Source organism: Marmota flaviventris, chromosome 18 (genome assembly GCF_047511675.1).
Source record: "Marmota flaviventris isolate mMarFla1 chromosome 18, mMarFla1.hap1, whole genome shotgun sequence".
Classification (NCBI taxonomy): Eukaryota; Metazoa; Chordata; class Mammalia; order Rodentia; family Sciuridae; genus Marmota; species Marmota flaviventris.
The window spans coordinates 38,173,966-38,196,521 of record NC_092515.1 but is presented as its reverse complement, the minus strand read 5'-3'; the positions used below and the strand labels follow the sequence as shown (position 1 = coordinate 38,196,521).

At 50.0% G+C, this 22,556-nt stretch overlaps 1 protein-coding gene across 2 annotated transcripts in view; it reads right to left on the bottom strand.

Moving 5' to 3' along the window:
* The window catches only part of Ndrg4 (NDRG family member 4), a 42,196-nt gene that overhangs the window by 18,278 nt on the left and 1,362 nt on the right, over positions 1-22,556 (bottom strand). For both annotated transcript variants that reach the window (XM_071604298.1, XM_071604297.1), the window contains exon 2: positions 3,500-3,594. In XM_071604298.1, the coding sequence (XP_071460399.1) occupies positions 3,500-3,571 (72 nt within the window). In that variant the 5' untranslated portion in view covers positions 3,572-3,594. The remainder of the gene's footprint in view (positions 1-3,499; positions 3,595-22,556) is intronic.

Here is a 22,556-nt window from a genome sequence, read left to right as displayed (position 1 = left end):
ACCCCAAGGAAAAGAGCGCAGTGGAAGGTCCGAGAGTGGCATGTGGGGGACAGGGGTGGCCCCCAGGCCCAGGAGAAGGAGCACCCAGCCTCCCATTGATCCCTGGACCCACCGGGCCCTGGAGTCTCCAAAGCAAGCCAGTCCAGAGAGGCAGGAGGGACGCAGGGCAATGTTAGAAGCACAACAGTCCCTCCTACCTGCAGGACATCGGTTCCAGGACCCCCCTGGGACACCAAGATCAGCAGATGTTCAAGTTCTCTCTATGAAGTGGTGTAGTATTTGCATAGAATCCAGGCACATCCTCCAGCACCCTTTAAATTAGTTCTAGATTACTTATAATACCTGATCTAAGGTAACTGTTATGTAAATAATGGTTGTACTGTATTGTTTAGGGAGAGAGTCTGCACCCATTCAGTACAGACGGGATTCTTTTTTTCTAATACCTTCTCTCTGTGGTTGGTTGAAACTACAGGTGTGGAACCTGCAGATACCGAGGGCTGACTGCATTCACTGCTCACTGGACTCCCAAGATTTTGCACCTGGCAAATTGCAGGAGATTTAGAAAGTGACAAAGGCGGGTACGTTCACATGCAGTGGCAGGAGAGGCAGAATCTGTGTGTGAATGTCACAGCCTGAGAGAGAAACTGAACAGCTCTCAAAGGCACAGGGCCACCAGTGGGCTGATACCTGATACCTGAAGACCTCGCTGTGGGCACAGAGGAGACTTCATTGGGCCTTGGACTGGGCTTTAAATGTGCCTTTGAGTCCAGGTCCCCAGCACAGGGTTATGCTGACTCAAGAAAGTAGCGAAGACTCCAGGACAGACGGAAACACTTGACTCTTACACGGAGGGGTTGAGGGGAAGGGGTGTCACAGTGGCTAACTCTGGTCTGGTCCTGGTGGCCCCCAGGATGAAGAAGAGATCAGCTGCAGCAGAAGGATGGCAGGGGGGGCAGGGGGGGCAAGAGGGCTTACTGAGCCAGGAAAGGAGGGCAGCAAGGGTGGGCCAGGCAGGTAGAGGAAGGGCAGCATCTCTCTGGGCACCTGCCAGGAGAGCAGTGGAAGCCACAGGCACAGAGGCATCAGACCAAAATGCCCTCAGTTCTCCGCACTGTGCCAAGGGGGCTGGTCAGGGCCACAGTCACATGTCTGGTCCCAGCAGGCAGAGCCTCTGTAAGCCACCCTCTTCAGCAATTGTAATGGGCACAGAGGTCCCAGGGCTCACCATGAACCCTTCCAAAATCTCACAAGAGGTCTTTGCTCATGTGCCTCAAAAGTCAAACTGGAGCCAGGCGCAATGGCACATGCCTGTCTGTCATCCCAGTGGCTCGGGAGGCTGAGGCTGGAGGATCTCGAGTTCAAAACCAGCTTCAGCAAAAGCGAGATGCTAAGCAACTCAGTGAGACCCTGTCTCTAAATAAAATTCAAAATAGGGCTGGGGATGTGGCTCAGTGGTTGAGTGCCCCTGAGTTCAATCCCCAGTACCCCTACCAAAAAAAAAAAAAAAAAAAAAAGACAAACTGTTTTGGGGAAGAAGAACTTCTCCAAAAGTTCTAAGAAGTTTCTTTCTTTTGAGCTTATCACAATCTGTGGCTCCCATCTAGCCCATCGCTTTACTGAGGGCTGACTGTGTGAAAGGTGCTGTACTAGGTACCGGGGAGACGTGGGCATAAAACAGACCAGATGATTGCTCAGCAGCTAGTGGGTGGGGGCTGATAGTGGTTGGTACTAGGGCCAGGGGCAGAACGTGGCAAGGTGTCAGTATTAGACCCCGTGGCCAGAGAAGGCCTCTCTGAGGAGGGGATCCTTGAGCAGAGGCCTGACTAAAATGAGGATCCAGCCCTGCATAGTCCCAGATTAGAGCCTCCAAGGCAGAGGGAGCAGCCTGGAATAAGATGGCAATGTTCAAGGAAGCCAGAAGGAGTGAACCAGGAGGGAAGGGCGGGAGATGGGGTGGGAGCAGGTGCAGGCCACACAGGAAGGACTGTGGATGTAACTGAGTGAGATGGCAGTCACTGACGAGCTCTGGGTGAAGTGAGGTGATGTACTGTAAAAGGGTCTTACGTAGGAAAGACAGAAGGAGACCTGGGAGGAAGCTCTTGCAAGCATATTCATGCACACCTGTAATCCCAGAGACTCAGGAGGCTGAAGCGAGGATCGCAAGTTCCAGGGCAGGCTCAGCAAATTAGTGAGGACCACGGGGCTAGGCCTGGGGATGTAGCTCAGTGGTAAAGCATCTTGGGTTTAATCCCAAGTATTAAAGTTAAAAAAAAAAAAAAACAACAAGATGGGAGTATGGGTCAGGAGTGAGTAAACTAGGAACAAAGGACCTACTAAGTGTGCAGCTCACCTGCCAACCCCTAATAGCTGCCTTCAAATATTCTAGGCCTCAGAAGTTTACTCAAGATTTTGCCTTTGTGGACACCTTTTTTTTTTTTGGTAGTTGTAGATAAACAGAATGATTTTATTTTATTTCTTTATTTTATGTGGTGCTGAGGATCAAACCCTGTGCCTCACACATGCTAGGCAAATGCTCTACCACTGAGCTACAGCCCCAGCCCCCACTCAAGATTTTGCTTTTAAGATAAGACTGTACCCTTCTGGGGCAGGACTGCCAGCCTCACATGGTTGGATCCCCTGGATCCCTGGCTGGCTGCTTGGTCCCAATGCTGGCTGCTCAGTGGCTCTTGGGCTCACCTCCCTGTGGTGAGAGCCTGGGGGAGCCAGGGCAAGGCACAGGGAAGGGCACTGTGGACTCTTGGCTTCCTGGACTGGACTCTTGGCTTCCTCACTGCAGGATGAGGGGGCTAGGATGGTAGAATCAGCAGGGAGCCCCGCCACTGATGCTGTAGTACTAATGAGCAGGGGACCCCAGCTTCTCCTGGCAAAGTGGTTTGTGCCAATCAATGAGAGGATCACGCTGGGAGGGGACAGAAGGGAAGGCAGACGGGAGTCATTAGCAGAAGGTGTGGGGTAGAAGAAGACTCTGAAATCCAGCATCTGGCTTCCCAACTGAGGGATGTTTGGGACAAAATCGAGTTTTCTCAGTCCCCTGGATCTTGGTGGCACTATTGGTGAACCTTGGACCTCAGAAGCTTGTGACAAAAAGATAGGAAGATATGAGCAGGCCCTGACAGCAGGGCAGCCTCTGGGGGACTGTGGGGTGCCCAGAACCCAGGTTTGTCATGGTCTACTCTTAACTGTGTGACCCTGGCTAAGTGCGTTCACCTGTCTATGCCTAGGTCTTTACATCATTCACATGGGGACATTGATCCTGCAAAGCCCCACCCTCAAAGAGACCCGAAGCCACAGCGAGGTTGTCTGGGTCTTGGTTGTTCAGCTGGCCCGGGAACTATCAAGGCAGGGACAAGGCTGCTCAGGGTGGCTTGCCCCACCCGAGCCCCCTGAGAACCATCATTAAGACGGCAGGGAAGGCACCTGTTCCCCTTTCGCCACGAGGTGGCGCGCTTGCCCCCAGGATCGCCAGGGGGCAACTCACCAGCTCGGTGGCGTCCTGGCCCCGCAGCAGCGGCTTCTCCTCGGGGAATCGCAGCTCCTGCAGTCCCGCCATGGTCACGTCGTGGAGCAGCAGCCCTAGGAGGGAAGGAGGGCGAGGTTGGGGCGGGCTCTGACTCTTCCCGGCGAAGAAGGACATCGCAAGCCAGAGCCGGGGCGGGGGCAGGGGCACAGGCGGGTTTGAGGGGATCGGATTGACACTCCGAGGGTGTCCTTATGTTATTTGCCCTTAAAAGTTGAAATGTGTTTTGAAAAAATAGAAAGGCAACACTTGATGATCCCTAAGACATTTCAAAGCAAAATCCTGCATTATGGGGAATCACAGGGGTGTGTGAGCAGGCCCCGGAGGGCCAGAAGAGGACATGAGGTTCTGGAGGACACACAGCTGGAGAGGGACAGAGCTGAGCCTCCCCAGGACTGGGAGCTCAAGCCTAGGAGGCACGAGGGGACATGGCCAGGGTGGCAGGCCCTGTGATACTGAAGCGGGGGATGTGCTGTCAGGACAGGCCACCTGCATTGAGAGTCTCAGTCCATAGCTGGGAGGTCCCCGGCCCCTTGTGCTGGGTATTTCTGGGAAACCCCAGAGCCTCTGAACCTCAGGGCAAAAAGGGTCACATTTGCAGAGCTGTGTACACAGCATGCCCCTGAATGTGTGTTTGGAGGAGCCAGGAGCCGGAGAAGGAGGTTGGGGTGGGGGAAAAAGGACCCACATAATCATCCTGGTACAACCATCCCTTACTCGGGACTTCAGGATGGCAGAGGTGAAAAACTAGTTAAGAATCTGGAAATTCATAAAAGAATTAAAATGGGCCAATCAATACACAGAAAAGCATTGAAGCTCATTAGGAGTCAAACTGTAAAATAAGATCCTCTTTTTCTTTTTGGCTAATAGAACTGGCAAAGTTTGCGGTGCTAACTAGCCAAGACGCACCCAAACTGGCACTTTCTCATATTGTTGATGGGTGTAAACATGGATACATCTTTCTGGAAGGCAGTTTTTAAAGTTTGTTTTGTTGTGGATGTATGTGTCACTGGGGACTGAACCCAGGGGTGCTTTACCACTGAATTACACCCCCTGTCCTTCTTATTTTTCATTTTGAGACAGGGTCTTGCTAAATCGCCCAGGCTGGCCTGGAACTTAATCCTCCCATTTCAGCATTCAGAGTAGCTGGGACTACAGGCATATGCCATTGTGCCCATCTTGGAGGGCAGTTTTGTAAATTGGATTAAAATCATTTAAAAAGGTTCCTATTCAGCAATCCCCTTCCCTAGGAGAAATTCCCTTATGGGAAACCACGGAGGGAAACTGATGGCTTAGCTCCAGGAATGCCCACCAGGGAGAATAATAGAGAAAAACTGGAAGAGGATTGATGTCCATCAATGGGTCTCTATATACATACAGTATGGGTCAATAAGTTATAAAATATTATTTAATAATATGGGGAAATGCTTGTGTCACAAACAGGAAGAGAAGCTACAAAAGTAATAGGCAGTATTATCCCAAGTGTGAGAAATATGTATGGTTCCCCCACAAGAAGTACAGAAGTCTATATATCAAAAAGTCCCCAGGCACTACCTGAGGGAAGGACAAACCTGGACCAATTGTCTAAAATCAGGGAAAAAAAAATTTTTTTTCTTTTAAACTATTTGGTTGAAGGTCAGTAACAATTCCCTTTTATTATTATTATTATTATTTTTGGTACTGGGAATTGAACCCAGGGTCACTTGACCACTGAGCCACATCCCCAGCCCTATTTTGTATTTTATTTAGAGACAGGGTCTCACTGAGTTGCTTAGTGCCTTGCTTAGTTGCTGAGGCTGGCTTCGAACTCATGATCCTCCTTCCTCAGCCTCCCAATTAACTGGGATTACAGGCGTGGGCCTCTTGCAAAGCATTTCCCAGGTCATAAAGTGCTTGCTGAAGCAAGATGGGGAGACTGAGGCTAATGAGGAGCAATTACTTGCATAGGTAGGGCCAGGACTGGGCTCATGGACTCCTAGGCTGGTGCTCAAAGCTCTTTCTAAAAAAATTTTTTTTTTCTTAGTTCTACCACTCAGTTGCATCCGGAGCTTGGTGCTCATTTTGTTAGGGCATGGCTGCCTGCTTTGGAAGGATGGCTTCCTTGATTGATCCATTCATTCCTGGCTCCCTTTTTTTCCAAAATCTAATTCAAGCCTTTCCTAAGGGTGAAGCCCTCAGACTTTCCCTTCTGCCCTGAGAGGGACCACGCCACCAGCTGGTTGGGCATCCCGCGTCCCTGCCCACCTCTACACTCTTGGTTTCTCCCCATGGAAAACCCAGCAAGTGCACACAGCCCAAGGGCACAAGAGGGAACCCACTTCTGTATCAGCGCTGCTTTGGCAAGGCCAGGTGGCAGCTCGGGCTTCCCTGGGCCTCCATCAGAAGCAGGAAGCTCAGCCCTCCAGAGGTGCCAAGATGGTGCCTCATGAGCTCATGGGGACTCCCTGCTGGAGTCCGGGCTGGTCTGGGAGCTGCTGGGCACTCAGCCTCACAGAGGCCCAAAGGAGAGCTGCGGGGCCTCCCAGGTGTGCGCACGGGGGCCAGGAGGGCTGGCTGCCACCCACCCAGGCCCCAGATCACTGCAGACTGCGCCCTGCCATGCCCCAGCTCTGTTCCCAGTGGTTTCCGAGGAAACTAGCTAACACGGTGCAGATGGGCTGTATTTTTAGAAAGGCGTCCTCTCCCCTCTCCTGCCCCTTCTCCTGCCTCCTTTCCGATGTGCGCACACTCCTCCATCCATCTGGGTGGGGAGCTGCAAGAAGGGCCCCCACCCTGGGAAACTCGTCCCCCACTAGGACTTTTTTAGCCACCTGCCTCCCTGAACAGCCGACTCCATTCCAGGCCTGGGCAGCCCTGGGGTGTCCCCACCCTCCCCCCAGCCTGTTATGAAACCTCCCTGGGGACCATCCTCCCCAAGGTGGTGCTATTAAAAGGGCTGTGAGTGGGCAGCGCAGGGACAGATGGCCTGTGCTAGGGAGCGGTGGGGAAGGGGTGGAGAGAGACCCTGTCATCCGGAGAACTGGGATGGCTCTGTGGATGGAAAACAGGCAGCCTGGGGCGGGCTGGACGTTGTGGGGCTCCTGGACCGAGGCCAGAGTGGACATTCCCACGGTGGGGGGCAGAGAAGTTTCTTTTCAAGAAAGTCATGATTTTTTTTTTTTTTTTTAAGGCAGCTGGATGAGGATGTCATAAAACTGCCATCGACCTTCCACCGCGGAGCCCCATGAGGGTTAGGGGGAGTGAGCAGCACAGAACAGGATGGAGGGTGGCCCCAGGGGTCCTCACGACCACAGGGATGGCTCTTTTGGCTCTGTCCCCCACCCCCACCTTGATCTCTTATTCCCTAAAGGGAACATGGAGCCTTAAAACCAAATGCCCTGGGATGAACCCCAGTCCCTCCAGGCATCAGTGGCTGGGCCCAGAGTCACCGAAGTCTTAGCGGACAGATGCTCACCGCCTGGCTCCTAGACAAAGGGGAGCCTTCCTCCGCCCACCGCGGAGAGCTCCGGGGAGCAAAGAGACTAGATATAAAAGTGCCTTTTAACCGGAAGATTTTTATACATATTTGAAGGGACATAAATGATTTAACATCGCTGAGCAGGGCTTCCTTACCTTTCCCTGCTAATTTAAGGCAGCTTCCCCACCCCCCACTCCCCATCTTTGTTAGAGGAAAGATTCGTACCTGCTGGCTCAGGGACTGAGCTGAAGTAGAACAGGAGGTGAGAAGGTTAAGGGAGGGCAAACGGCCTCTTTGGCTGAGTAAGAGAGACTGTGAGAAACTCCGGGGCCAAGGAGTTTTGAAAGCAAAGAGGGTGAGTCCATTAGGACGGCCTGCATTCCAAGTTCATTGCTTTTGTTTGCTTGTTTGTGCTTCTTCAAATGTGATTTTTCTTTCCATTTATTTATTTATTTAGGAGACAGAGTTTTGCTAAGTTGCTGAGGCTGGCCTCAAACTTGTGATCCTCCTGCCTCAGCCGCATCCTCCTGAGTAGCTGGGATTATAGACATGGGCCAACCTGATTCTAGGATGAGACCTAAGACTTGAACCCTTGGATTTGCTTGGGTTAAAAATATTAGTAACTGGGGTGCACACCTGTAATCTCAGTGGCTCAGGAGGCTGAGGCAGGAGGATCTCGAGTTCAAAGCCAGCCTCAGAAAAAGTGAGGTGCTGAGGAACTCAGTGAGACCCTGTCTCTAAATAAAATACAAGATAGGGCTGGGGATGTGGCTCAGTGTTGAGTGCCCCTCAGTTCAATCCCCAGGACTCCTCCCAATATATATAATTACTATGATTGTTCGTGAAACTATTCAATAAATACTTAAATTGACCAGTAGTAGTTACTCATCCTCCAGAATAAAGCAGTTGCTTACTATTTGTTTTTTCCCCCCCTTTGTTATTTTGTCTCTTATTTAAGCAATTGTCAGTGGGAAGCATTGGACAGTGGAGGAGATGGTAAGGGGACATCTGGAAATACCCGTGGGGTTTGGCTGTTTCAATGGAGGGAGGCTCTTACCAACCTTTAGTACCTGGGGCCCAGGTGAGAAGGGTCCCTATGCAGGGGTGGTGCTCCCTCCCCCAGCCACACCTGTACTGTCCCACTGAGACACTCTAGAGCCGAAAGGCAGGACCTGCACACAGGAAAGTCGGCACACTCAGGAGAAGCCAACCCAGGGGCCTGTGGGTCAGGGAGAAGGCAAAGAGGGAAGGGCACAGCTGTGGAACGGCTCATAGTTTTTCAACCATAGAGTGAGGGGGACCAGGGCAGGTCATGGTCAAGGTCCAGACCAAACTGCCCTGTGTAGGCGGCACTCTGACAGCTATAAGATCCCATGATTACAAGAAAAGCCACAGCCATTGAAATTTGTCCCACCCACTGTCTCAAGGGGCCTGGCTGGCTGCGCCCTGGGGGAGGGGGATGGCCAGGGAGAGTTGAGGGAGGAGGGTGGTGCGTCACAGAGAAGGAATGGCATCACAGTGACATCACAGACATGCACAACCTACACAGCTGGCCTGGGTCCCCCACCATGGCTTGAAAGAGTGCAGGAAACCTGAGACCCCCAAGACCAGGGAAGCGCCTTCTGGTTGCACTACCCTGGGGCTTGGAGCCATCAGGGGGCTGGCCCTGGGCCACTCCCTGGTGCTATCCTGACCTCAGGGCTGGGATAGCACTGGGCTGGAGCTGGGATGAGGATGCCCTTTGGCCTCCTTTCTTCACAGACCAGAAAAAGACACAGGGGGTGACAGGTGCCATCCCCCTGCACCAGGAAGACGGAGACAGCTGGACACAAGAACATGGGGTCAAAAAAAATTTTTTTTCTGGCTCAATCTCCATTTCCTCCCTCTAGTCACAGCTCCTTGGTTTAGACCCAACTTGGAAGAGGCCAGTTCTGCTTTCCCCTGGGTCCTCTGAATTCCTATCCCACAACAGCCTTGCCTGCCTGCACACTCTCTCTCTCTCTCTCTCTCTCTCTCTCTCTCTCTCTCTCTCTCACACACACACACACACACACACACACCCAGTGCTTAAAGCCCCAGCTGACTCCGTAGGACATCCTTCCACAGGAAGCAAAGCCCTTGCCCATCCTGTTCCCCTGCCTGGAAAGTCCTTCCTCTCCATAACCCTATGATCATTTAAAAAAAAATCATTAGGGGCTGGGGATGTGGCTCAAGTGGTAGCGCGCTCGCCTGGCATGCGTGCGGCCCCGGTTCAATCCTCCGCACCACATACAAACAAAGATGTTGTGTCCGCCGATAATTAAAAAATAAATATTAAAAAAATTCTCTCACTCTCACTCTCTTTTAAAAAAAAAATCATTAATATTTACTGAGCACCTACTATGTTGCCGGCTCTGTTTTAGCACTTTGTGTCGATTCATTGAATCCTCTCAATGCCTCTCTGAGGCAGGGCCTACGATTGTCCTCGATTCGTAGCTGGGGAAGGGAGGTTCAAACAGGTGAAATAACCAGACCAAGGTTTTACTAGGGGTAAGTGACAAAACCCAGACTTGAACCAACCATGTCTGGGTCTACGGCCCATAGGTCAGTCTGGGCTGCACGACCTCAATAACCTCGGGATGCATGGATGAGTGGCTCCATCTCCTCACTGTGGCCCCCCTGAAGACAGAGGCCTGACCCTGTTCATCTGTCAAACTTCATTAGAGCCCAGAGGCCGAGGCTCAATAATTTTCAAATCGAACAATTCACCAATACGAGGACAAACAGGACAGACTGAGGTTGACCTGCCCACAGAAGGTCAACATTTTTTGTCACTCGTATTCCACTGTTCCAATGTCACTTAGAGGCATAAAGCAGTACTTGCATGCACACCACCAAGGCTTGGAGACCTTTGGAACAGGCTGGTGAGGTTTCCACAGATCTTGGAGGAAGCAGTGAAGCCTCAGCTCGTCCCCAGCTTATGCACCCTCCTCTGCTGCTCTCCTCATTCGCAGTCCCTGCCTGACTCTCTGGTGTCTCCAGGGAGGCTTGTCACAGCCCCCCAATAGAGGAACAGGCTTAGTAGCTCTCGGAGCCAGGCTCAGCCAGCAGAAAGAAAACCAGTGTCAATCCGGCAAGAAGAGGGGACACAAGTCTGGGGGAGGGAGGTCAGAAAGCCACGCCCTGAAAACCATCGGGGAAGCACAAGGCGTATCCACTAGCCACCAGGGACATGCAGGGAACTACCAGAGAGTCCTCGAGGACCAGGGCTTCATCTGTTCTGGGCACTGGGCGAGCAGACACTTTGTTCAATCTTTGCTCAGTAAAATGAAATGAATAGATGAAGGGAGGCTCACTGTTCTCTCAAACTGCAAACTACTGATAGCACCCAGAGTTGGCAGGCAGCGGGGTACAGGCACATGCGCTCTGCCACTGTTGGTTGGATTACAGTGGGTTCAGCTTTATTTGGGGGGACAACTTGGTATAATCTGTCAAATACAAGTATTTGTCAACTGTGCAATTCATCTCCAGGTATTTATCCTAAAGAAAAACACAGGTGGGTACAGCAGGAAATGGTGCACAAGGAGGCTCAGTGCAGGGGAGTCGTTCAAAAGGGGAAGCAACCTAAATGAACATCAGGAGAATAGTTAAACAAATCATGGAGCATCTGTGCCCCCACCGGGTACCAAGCAGCTTCAAGATAAAAGACAACACCAGCCAAGCATGGTGGTGCACGCCTGTTATGCCTGCCACTCGGAGGCTGAGGCAGGAGGATTGGGCAATTTAGCAAGATCCTGTCTCAAAAATAAAAAAGGGTTGGGGATGTAGCTCTGTAGTACAGCGCTTGCCTGCCTAACGTGTGAGCCCTGGATTCAGTCCTCAATAAAAAGGAAAAAGGGACATTCCACTCACACACATAGGGAAAACTTTCTAAAATATACAGGTAAAAGAAAAAGGAACATTGTACAATAAAAAGTCTAAATAATGTCACTTATGTAAAACATACACATACTGGACAGGTACATCTAACACATACTGGAAAATTCAAGAAGAAAATCCTCAAATGATTCAAGGTAAGCTAGAAAGTTCCCCTCTGGGGTAGGATAGGGGTTTGGAAGGTTATGAAAGGGAATTTTTATTCTATACACCAGATTTTATCAAATCTTAAGATACCACGGAGTATAAGTAGCATATTTTATATATCGAAAAGAAAATGTTTCTAAGTTAAGATAGAATATTTCCTCCCTTGTATTTTTTTTTTTTTTTTTTTTGGAAAAAATTCTGCTTACGGAGAAATTGCAAAACAAACAAACAAACAACAACAACAAAACACAGAAGTTTTTCAGATACCTTAACCTAGTTTCCCTCAAAGTTACACAACTGTGCTTTTTTTGGGGGGTGGGGGCAGTGTCAGGACCTGATCCAAGATCGTCACACTGGACTTAGTTGTCAAGCCTCTTCCACCAGGGACAATCCCTCTGTTCTTGTCTTTTATGACTTTGACACTTTTTTCTTTTGGGATTGAACCTTGGGGCTCTTTACCACTGAGTCACATCCCCAACCACTTTTTTTTTTTGGTACTGGGGATTGAACTTATGGGTGCTTAACCACCAGCACACATCCCCAGCTCTTATTCATATTTCTTAAATTTAGAGACAGGGTCTCACTGAGTTGCTTAGGGTCTTGCTAAATTGCTGAGGCTGGCCTTGAACTTGCGACACTCCTGCCTCGGCCTCCCAAGTGGCTGGGGTTACAGGCGTGCGCCACTGCGCCTGGTGACTTTGACATGTTTGAGGAACGCTGGTTGCTTCATCTGGAGTGTCTTCGGTTCAGGTTTGTCCATTGTGTTTTTTTTTCCACCATTCGACTGAAGCCAGACCTTGTGGGCACGAATACAAAGAAACCACGTGCCCTGAGCACCAGACCCAGGCACCGGCTGCCAATCTGTCTTATTACTGGGGCTGTTAACCTTGATCACATGACGAAGGGGCTGTCTCCCTGCAAGGTGACCAGTCTCCCCTTTGCAATTAGTAAGTGTCTGTGGGAAGCTGCTCAGAGACTGCAAAGACATCCTGTCTCTCCTCGTACTTCTACCTGCTAATTTTAACAACCATTGATGATCGCTGCCCACAATCACTGTGGGCTTTGTCTAATAATAATTTTCTATTTCCATTATCAGTCTACGTTTGTTCATTGGAACTCTCCTGTAAGAAAGAGCTCTCCCTTCTCTTCCACCTCCTCATCTATTCCATTGTTTATTTATACCACTGTGGGCTCATGGATATTGATCCGATGGGTTCAAAAATCCATTGCTAATTGTTTTTAATTTCCTGGTTCAAACTGGGTCATATTTGGCCTTTGGGAGTCCCCTAGGGTTGGCTCTTGTGTTCTTTCAACATGTACCCATCATTCTTTGAGTAGTTTCTGATTTTACAGAGTTAATAGATGTTCCAAACTCATTCCCTTCTGCCTCAACCCTGGAATCAACCACTTCTTCGAGTTCCCTGATTCCTCTTTTGGGAGACTTAGAAACCAACATCTGGATAGTGAGGGTGCTCACTGATACGAGGTGTCCTTCACCTAGGTCCCTCCACAGGTAGGGCAGGAAAACATAAGATACCAAAGCACCCAGTTACTTCTGAATCTATCCATCTGTATAGATGTTGAAAATCTGGAATTTTTATTTCTATTTCCTCTGATTCTAATTCAACACCAGGGTCTGTACTAACTTTCTTCCTTATCCTGATTTACATGTTTTTCTCCAATGGTGAGAAACATGGTTCTCATTACCCATAATATTTTTGCTTATTTGTCCATTCCTAGGGTACACACAAAGAAGTTCTGGACTTGCCACCTCATGACAAGTTCTTATTTTTCATTCTTTCTTTGTGTGTGTGTGTGTGTGTGTGCGCTTATTGAATGCGTTCTTTTAGACTTACATTCAGATTTTTAAAATCATCTCACTCATGTGAATTCTTAAAAAAAAAAAAGGAAAATGTCATTGAAATCAATTGGGGAGGTCTATCCTAAAATGTCTTGGCACTCTGGAGTCCTGTCGATCGGTCCTGGAGTCTTGACACCTGCGGTTTCTATGCAGTTCGGGCTTCTCAGCAGCAAGGACGCTGGTGACGTGCTCTGTGTGGTCTCCAGGATTCCCTTCCAGGATGCTGACGTGCACTCTGCACATTCTGATGCTTGTGGGACAGCACTGACAGCAAAGTCACGCTGCCCACTTTGTCAGCAGAGACTAGAGAATGCAGCCCAATTTTAGAAATGTTCAAGTGTGAAAAAAAAAAAGTGCATGTTAGAATAGATGTAATGGAGCTCTCTCATCAAGTTAGATGCTGAGGCCCAGCGCCCATGTGTGAGCTCAGTTTTTCTACACACTTGGCTCTAGGTGTTAAACAGACATAATAATAGATTCCCGAATTTTAGATACGTGGGAAGATGATGGGAAAAATCTTGAGACAATGTGCTGTTCTGCCATTGAAATGTAAATGAAAATATGTGACTCTGGGGCATTGTTCTTCAAAGAAGAGACATGCCAGTCTTTGACTCTTTCTCCTGCCAGCTGGCTAGAATATAGATGTAATGACAGGTGCTAGAGCAGCCATTTTGGACCTTGAAGCAGGACATTAAAAGTGGCAGAGAGGCAACACAGGAGTCTAGATAACTGAGGATAATGAAGCCATGATTTGTGATGGTCCGTTTCCAGACCCTGTTTGTGACAGAGGTCAATACACGTTTATCTTAATCTATTATTATCATGAGTGTTCTGTCATACAATTGAAGCTTATCTAAATTTGGGACCTTTGTGTGTGTGTGTGTGTGTGGAGGGGAAGATTCGGCCTCATACGCTAAAGGAATTCAAGGCAAAGAACTTTCTGAAAGAAAATAGGGACACACTAGAGCTAATCCAGAACCTGCAACTTCCTCCTTGCAGCGAGCACAATAATCCATGAGATCTGGGATGTGATTTTCTCCAAGGGTTGTTTTTTTGGTTGTTGTTTTTACTGGGGATTGAACTCAGGGGTGCTTTACCACTTGGCTATACCCCCAATCCTTTATGTTTCTTATTTTGAGACAGGGTCTTCCTAAATTGCCCAGGCTAGCCTCCAACTTGTGATCCTCCTGCTTCAGCCTCCTGTGAGACAGGAATTACAGGCGTGCACCATTGCTCCTGACTCTCCATGAGATTTAAACAAGTACACCTGCCCCTTCTAACCCACCACTGAAAAGCTCACGATCATCACATGCACATGGGTAACCATGACCTACATTAAAAAGTTAAAAAGCTTAGCCTGGTGCTTTTCTCACAGATTCTCAAGTCTCTTTAACACAGGTGTCTCGTTCAATTCAACTGTGTATCTTTGCTCAATTTGGCAAATTTCCCAGAAACAAAGCAACACTTGCCCTGGATCTTGCTGCAAGATTCAAAGAGGTGCCGGGCCCGTTGGCGCACGCCTGTAATCTCAGCTGCTCGGGAGGCCGAGGCAGGAGGACAGCAAGTTCAAGGCCAACCTAGCAATTTACCAAGACACTGTCTCAAAATAAGAAAGGCTGCGGATGTGGCTTAGTGGTCAAGTGCCCCTGGGTTCAATCCCCGGTACCAAAAAAAAAGATTCAAAGAGGGAGGCCAAGGCAACCTAACGGGCGTCTGCAACAGAGAGCGAGCCCAAGGGGGCATCGCTTACTCGGTCCCTGCTCACCAAAAGGCCTCTGCTCCTCTGAACTTCCCAATACAGTGACACTTTGAAAACCAATGTTTGATGGGTGAGGAGGACTCTAGGCAGCTCCCAGAGTTTTCCTGCCTCACATGCTTGCCAGAGGGGGCTGCCTGATCAGCGCCCACCCAACTCCTAGGTCATGTCTTCTTGTGACGACACGATGCTCAAAAAACGTTTGGCTTTTGGAGCATGTTGGACTTCAGATGTTTGAATGAGGCATGTGGATCTAGTAAAGTCTATGCAGTTATCCACAGAAACTCTGAAATCAGAAACTCTTATGGCCCCAAGCATTTCAGGCCCAGGGATACTCTGGCTATATGTTTCTGGAGCTATTCAAGGCACTGGAGATGACATGCTGACCGTCACATGCAAAAAGTCCCATTATTGCAGCGGTATTTCTTTGTGGGGGGAGGGGCAATCAATCAACAAATGCAAGTAAACATATGGTGTTCAGATGTTCTAGGTGCAATGGAGGAAGCAAGTCACAGAAGGGGGCAGAAGCAGGTTGGGGCTCTGTGATCTAGACAGGATGGTCAGAGATGTCCCCAGGCTGACAAAGGCCACATGAGCACAGATTTGAAGGGAGATGGGCGGTGATTCCTGGGGATGCTGAGGAGGATGCTGAGCACAGAGGAACAGCACATGCAAAGGCCCTGGTGCTTGCTGCACGGTGTGTTCAGGACAGAGGAAGCCCAGGAGATAGAGCAGGGTGGTGAGGGGGAGAGGCAGGAGGTGAGGCACTGAGCTAAGGAGCAGAGTCCAGCTCACAGCCCTGAAGATCCATAGAAAACCTGGGGTTTTTACTCTGAATGTGCAGATGCATTGGACAGTCTGAAGCAGAGGAGTGACAGGAGGGGCTTCTCATCAGAGGGTCCCTCTTCCTGCTGGGTGATACTTAGACCTGGGGCTGAGGCTATAAACAGGGGGACCTGTTGCCTGCCACCCAGCACATGGGGGCAGGCGAGGTGGTGAGAGGCTTTGAGCTGCTTCCACAGACATTTGTTCTGGGGCTCTGGCCACTCGGGCGGGAGCAAAATGTCATTGGTGAATTAGAATCTGAGGCCTCATTGAGGAGCAAGAGGCTGGGGAGGCCCTGGATGTGAGCTGGGCCATCCTGCTGAGATGACTGGGTCTGTCCCATACTGAGTGGAGGGTCACATTCATGCCTCACCCACCCTCTGGGCAGAGGCTAAAGTAGGAGTCACATCTGTAGCTGCTCAGACAAAGCTCCATAAACCTGGTGGTTTCTTTTTTGCAATACTGGGAATGGACCCCAGGGTGCTCTACCGCTGAGCTGTATTCCTGGCCCTGTGGGTTGTGTTTTTTTTTTTTGTACCAGGCTTTGGACCCAGGGGTGCTTTCCCACTGAAGTATATCCCCAGCCTTTTTTAGGGTCTTGCTGCCGAGGCTGACTTTCAGGAGCCGCTGGGATTACAATCGTGTGTCACCATGCCTGGCTCCCAGCCCTTTTTGAGACAGGGTCTCAAGGTCTCGCCAAATGCCCAGGCTGGCCTTGAACCTGTGATCCTCCCATCTCAGCCTCCAAAGTTGCTGGATTACAGGCGTGTGCTATGTCACCCTGCAAACCTGGTGGTTTGTAGCAGCATACAGCTTCTCTCTCTCTCTCTCTCTCTCTCTTTTACATCCAACTATTTTTATTTCATTTTTTTATTTGTTCTAATTAGTTATACGTGACAGTAGGGTGCATTTGACACACTACACCAATGGAGCATCCCTTCTCATTCCTCTGGCCGTCCATGGTGAGAGTCACATCCACAGTGTAAGTACCCATGTACACAGGGTCCAGCTCTTAAGTTCTGAAGGTTAGAAGCTGGTGACCCGAGTCCAGGGCCACTCCACTCAGCTGGGGAGCTGCTCAGCTGGGGAGCTGCTCTCCTGCCCTTGTTCCTTACATTCCTTGGCCGGTGGCCCTTCCCCCTCTTCTAGGCCACCAAGCTGCTGCTCCTGTCACCACATCCCTCTCCTGCTGTGGAACATCCTCTCCTCCTCTTACAAAGATACAGATGCATTCAGGCCCCAGGGATAATCCTGGAATCTCTCTCCATCTAAGACCCTAAACTCAACGGCATCTGCAAAGTCCCTTTTACCACATAAGGCAAGTTCTAGGGATTGGATCAGAAAATCTTTGGGGGCCATTATCAGCCCAGCACAACCTTCGTGCAAGAGGGAGACACGAAGATATGGCCTGTGCCTGTGGTTCACCGTGGGAAGCGAATTCCTGCTCCCTGGACTTGGGAGACTCAGGGCAGCATCCAGGGACCACTCCTCTCCCCTCTTCCTCTGCACTGGATCCGAGCGCTCCTCCCAGGTTCCCAGGGACCTGGTTTCACCAGAGCCTTTGCCTAACACTCTAACACTTTCCCCTGTGTGTTTTCTGACTCTTAGGTTTTAAAAACCAGAAATTGAGCCAGGCACAGTGGCACACGCCTGTAATCTCAGCTACTAGGAAGGCTGGGGAAGGAGGATCCAGAGTTTGAGGCTGGCCTGGGCAACTTAGCAAGACCTTGTCTCAAAGTACCAAGTAAAAAGGGTTGGGGACGTAGCTCGGGAGGCAAGGCCTCTGGGTTCAATGACCAGTACCACCATCACCACCACCAAAACCCAGAACTTGAACTTCATGTAGTACAAACTCACTGAGAAAAACAGAGGAACAAAAAGAAGAGAAAATTACAGAAAATCCTGTGTACTAGAGATACCCACTGCCAAGGTCCCAGCACCTACCCTTTTATTCATTTCCATTGGTCATCTAAACCTTGGAAAATATATTTTTTTTAAAGCAAGAAACATTGTTTTGAAATATCTTTTGGATTCCAGATCTAGAGACATGTTGTTTCAAATCCTGGCCAGCCACTGACCATCTGTGTGGCCTCTGGCAAATTACTTAAGTGGTCTGTGCCTCTGTTTCCTTATCTATAAAAAAGGAGGAAACAGCAGCATGTATCTCACTGATACAACAACGTAGAATGTAGTGCTGTGCCTGGCCTGTGGTTTGTGCCATAGAACTGTGAGGTGTCTTGTATAAGCAAAAAACCAAAAAAACAAAATTCCTGGTTCATCATTATGTATTCTTTTTTTTGGGGGGAGGGGTACCAGGGATTGAACTCAGGGGCACTCAACTACTGAGCCACATCTCCAGCCCTATTTTGTATTGTATTTAGAGACAGGGTCTCACTGAGTTTGCTCAGCATCTCACTTTTGCTGAGGCTGGCTTTGAACTCAAGATCCTCCTGCCTCAGCCTCCAGAGCCACTGGGATTATAGGTGTGTACCATCATGCCTGGCTCATCACTATTCTTTATTCACTTTTTCCATTTATTTCTTGTGTGTGTGTGTGTGTGTGTGTGTGTGTGTGTGTGTTAGTTGTCAATGGACTTTTATTTTATTTATTTTTATGTGGTACTGAGAATCGAACCCAGTGCCTCACACATGCTAGGCAAGTGCTCTACCACTGAGCCACAACCCCAGACCCTCCATTTATCTGTTTTGTTGCATAAGCTGATCAATAACTATTCATGGAACATTTATTAGTTTGTTTAATAAAGAACTTGGACCAAGGCTATAAATGCCAGTTACGTTATTTTCAGTATTATTGGTTATATTTTAAAATTTTCTTGTAATAAAGCACACTTTTATAATTTAAAAAACCCGTGAGTCATCATCACCATTATTATTACACATATTGGGGTGGATACCATTTGGGTGGATAGATGACCCTCGGGAGCACAATTTGCAGCTACCTCTGAATTATGGTCCCTGGGGACGGCTGTGCTCTTCCACTGGTAGGCAGTTAGGTTGTTTCCACTTTTTTTTTCTTCTATAAACAATGACAGAATAAATATCCTTGAACGAACACCTCTTTATTTGTTCCTAAAAATTCAACTGCTGAGTCACAGATCAAACTTATTTTTGAGCTTTGGATACATCATGGCCTTGCCCTTCGTAAGAGCGGTACCTGTTTCTCCCCTGTGCAGTGGAACGGCATGCCCCCTCTCCCCACGCCACCCTAGCACATCCAACAATCTGCACATCTGTCCCCTGTCCCCAGCAGACATTCTCCCAGTGCTTATCTGTGCAGCCTCCACAGATACAGCAGTGGAGTGTGCTGAAGGGAGAAACTGGCAGTGAGGATTCCAGGTCCTGTTTTCAGCCTCCTTGGGGGGGGGGGCAAATCCATGCCTTAGTTTACCCCTCAGGTGAACTGTGGGCCAACAAACTTGCTGACCAGTAAACACGACTGCAGCGTAGCCAGTAAAATGGTGTGGGCTACGAATTCCACGCATGAAAAGAGAACCCCAATTCTACACAGAACTGGTCAAACTTTTGCTTTTTAATCCCACACCAAGCATGATATTTTAAATTGCCAACATCCAATACCAAGGCTCCCAAGGGACCACTTCAGAGCCCCAAATCTGCCATTTTTAGAGCTGCCTGTGACGCCGAACCATCTTGAAAACATATTGTTTGAGTACAAATCCACCAAAAGCAATTGCTTTCCTATTTGCAAACAGACAAGCTACCAAGGCACCAACAATCTGCCCTCTGGGAACTGTAAGGAGCTTTTGAGCAGGTGACAGTGTCCTGGGCTCCTTCACCAGGGTGGACTTGGAGCCTTGTCACAATGCTCCCATTTTACCAACAAGGAGACTGAGGCTCAGAGATGTTAAGAATTCTCCCAGGATCTCAGAAGCAGAGAGGAGACCCTGAGAGTCACATCCTCTGATGGCAAGATCACCACCTTCCTTGTTCCTGTTGCAGCAAGATCCTGCCAGAGTCTGGCAACTGCAGGCCTCAGAAGCATTCGTTATCAGGGGAGCCTCAGAATGGCCCCATCGCCGCCTCTTCTCTCCAGAACAAAAAGATATGCTGGGCTTGAGCAGGACAGCATGTGGGCATACCTCCAGGTCCCACATGAGGGGACACCTAGCTTCTCACACCTGCTCTCAGAGCTGTGGATGTCGGGCCACAAGGGCCCAGATGCCGCGGCCCACTCCAGCCCACGATGCCAACCTGAGACACGTCCAGAGAGGCCTGGGTTGTGCACAGAACCCAGCAGAGGAACTGGGACAGCCTGAAGGAGGAGACTCTGGATCCTGAAGCAAAGCAGAGGAGGAAATCCTGGAATAATCTGATGGCAGCTCAAGGATCATGGCCCTGCAAATGCCATTTACCGCCTGCCTGCCAGATGCCACGCTCAACATCTGACACACACTCTCCCACCCAAGTACTAACCAGGCCGACCCTGCCTAGCTTCTGAGATGGAATGCATTCAGGGTGGTATGGCTCTAGACCTGACACACATATCCCATTCTACAGGTGAGGAAAATGACATGTGGAGAAGCTTCAAAACCAGACATGGTGGCACACACCTGTAATCCCAGTGGCTCAGGAGGCTGGGGCAGGAGGATTGCAAGTTTGAGACCAGCTTCAGTAATTTAGGGAGGCCCTAAGCAACATAGTAAGACCCTGTTTCATACACACACACACACACACACACACACGAGCTGGGATGTGGCTCAGTGACTGAGCACCCCTGGGTTCAATCCCCAGTACCAAAACTAAAACAAAACAACAACAAAAACGGGCCCAACGCCAGGCAACACAGTTAGGAAGCCTGGGGCCACTCCAGATTGGCACTGGGGTTTGACTTCGGAGCCAACTTCTCTCCAGCTGTATGAACATGACAGAGTGACTGACCTCATTGGTGAAGTGGGCCCCATAATAAAATAGAATGGGAAAACTCTGAAGAGCTAAATCCATATGAGTTTTTTTTTTAAAGGGGCGGGGGCGGGGCAGGGGGCCGAGAGTTAGAGGTCCTGCACAGCCTCCCTCAGGTGCAGCTGACGAGTGGGGCTATGTGAGCTCAGACTGGGTCAACAGCTATTGAGCACTTACTGTATGCTGCCACAATAAATGGACCCCATCCTGACTGTGACCTGCTTATCATCCAAAGGGATGAATCAAATTCTCCCAGCTGCCTGCGACAGGAATAATGTAGGGTGGGGGCATATCTAGAGCTGCTGGCAGCCTATCAGCCAAAGATCCCCATTAGTGGGAAAGCCAGGATGAAGGAACCAGAGAGGACACAAATCCTGAGAGGTGCCCACAGGACATAGGTCCCAATCATGTGTGCCACCTGGACTGTCTCAGCAGGCTTCACACCAGTTCTTAGATGGAGGGGTCAACAGTTCCATCTTGAAGCTGAGAAAACTGAAGTCAGAGAGGTTAAGCAACCTGTCCGAAATCACCCAGCTGACTGGCAGGGGGCTGGAGTGTGAATCCAGATCTGTAAGGCAAGGAAGAGGCCAGGAGGGGGCCGGAGAGAGGGAAGTCTGGACAAAACAGCATCGGAGGGGATGTGCTGATGCCAGTCCTGGTTTAGATGTGCACTGGGAGCCTGTGACAGATGATAGAGACTAAGAGGGTCCTGCCCCAGCCTGGCCAGGGTCTTAGAAAGTGCCAGAACCTGGTGAGCCCACCTGATAATGGAGGAGGGGTCCTGATTCCTGCACCCAGTTAAGATGAGGGCACACTATATGGGGACCCCAAAACATGGACACCCCTAAAACCCCCACTCCCCTATCATTTCTTCTCCAGGATGAAGAGGAGGAGGAGGAAGGGCATCCAGGTCTGTTCTCCATGCAGGGCACTATGAAAACTCTCCCTCTAGGGACTTAACATCCAAGTTGCTGGGCTAGGCCTACCAACAAAAAACAGCTGGCAAGGTGGGTGGTGGGTGCTCCCGGAGGTTCCAGGGCCCAAGGGCCAGTCCCTTCTCTATGAGCTGTCAGGGGCTGCTGTCGGTTTAAGAGCCCCAAACCTCCCCCATCCTACTCCCTCCACCCTATCTCCCCCCACACACACACTCAGGCCCTGCAGACACCATTCCCCACCCAAAACAAGACTCTCTCACACTCCAGGCAGGGACCCGTTCCTTCAGTCGTTTGGTCTGTAAGGCCAACTCCCTCCTCAAGAGCAGAAATTCAGTATTAGTGTTTTCAAAGGCTGCCACATTTAACCTCTGCCCTCTAGCCCCAGGCCTCATCCTGTTTCCTAAGTGCAACCACAGATTTTTGACCCTTCCCCACCTTATAATAGGGCTTCTGTCCTTATTCTCTTGTCCCAGACAGTAAGGGTCTCCAGGGTGGGACCAAACCCCTGGAGCGCCAGAAGATATAGACTGGAACGTGTCCCTTCCATGTGTTCATCTAACAGGCATGGGCTCAGCACCTGAAGTCCCAGCCTGGTGGGGTCTGGACTGGACCTCGCCTGCTGTGGGTCTATCTCCGTCCTGGAGAGAACAGAGAAGCCCAGGTGCTACCACACTTCACCCCTAGGACTGTCTCACACGCTTCAGACGCTGGCCCCTGTCCTGGCTCTCTTCCCCACCTCTTGCTCTGGGCAGTGGAACTCCAACCATTGCCCCCAGATGCGGGTTTCCAGCAGGGCATCTGGTCACTTCTCCACAGGGGCCCCAAATCCAAGAGGTCCCAGTCATCAGGGTCCAATCTGGCTTCCTACTTTTCAAGTCACTTGTCCTCTACTCCCAACAAGAAACTTCTCACCCCAGAGAAGAGCGAAGAGCGGCTCAGATTGTCACAGGGTGCAGGAAATAAGAGGCCCTGACCATGGTTCCTGCTAGGAGCCCAGAGAGCTCCTTTCTTTGGGGATAAGCGACATTAATTGGCGGCCTGGGGCTTCAGGCTCTCTTTCGGGGTTCTGACCCTAGCTCGACCAGTCCGAGACCCCAAGGATCCGCTCCTATAAGACTAGAGATCACGCCGCGCGCCGCGCGCTCCACCAGCAGCAGGGCTCAGAAGAGAACCGAGCCCGGTAAG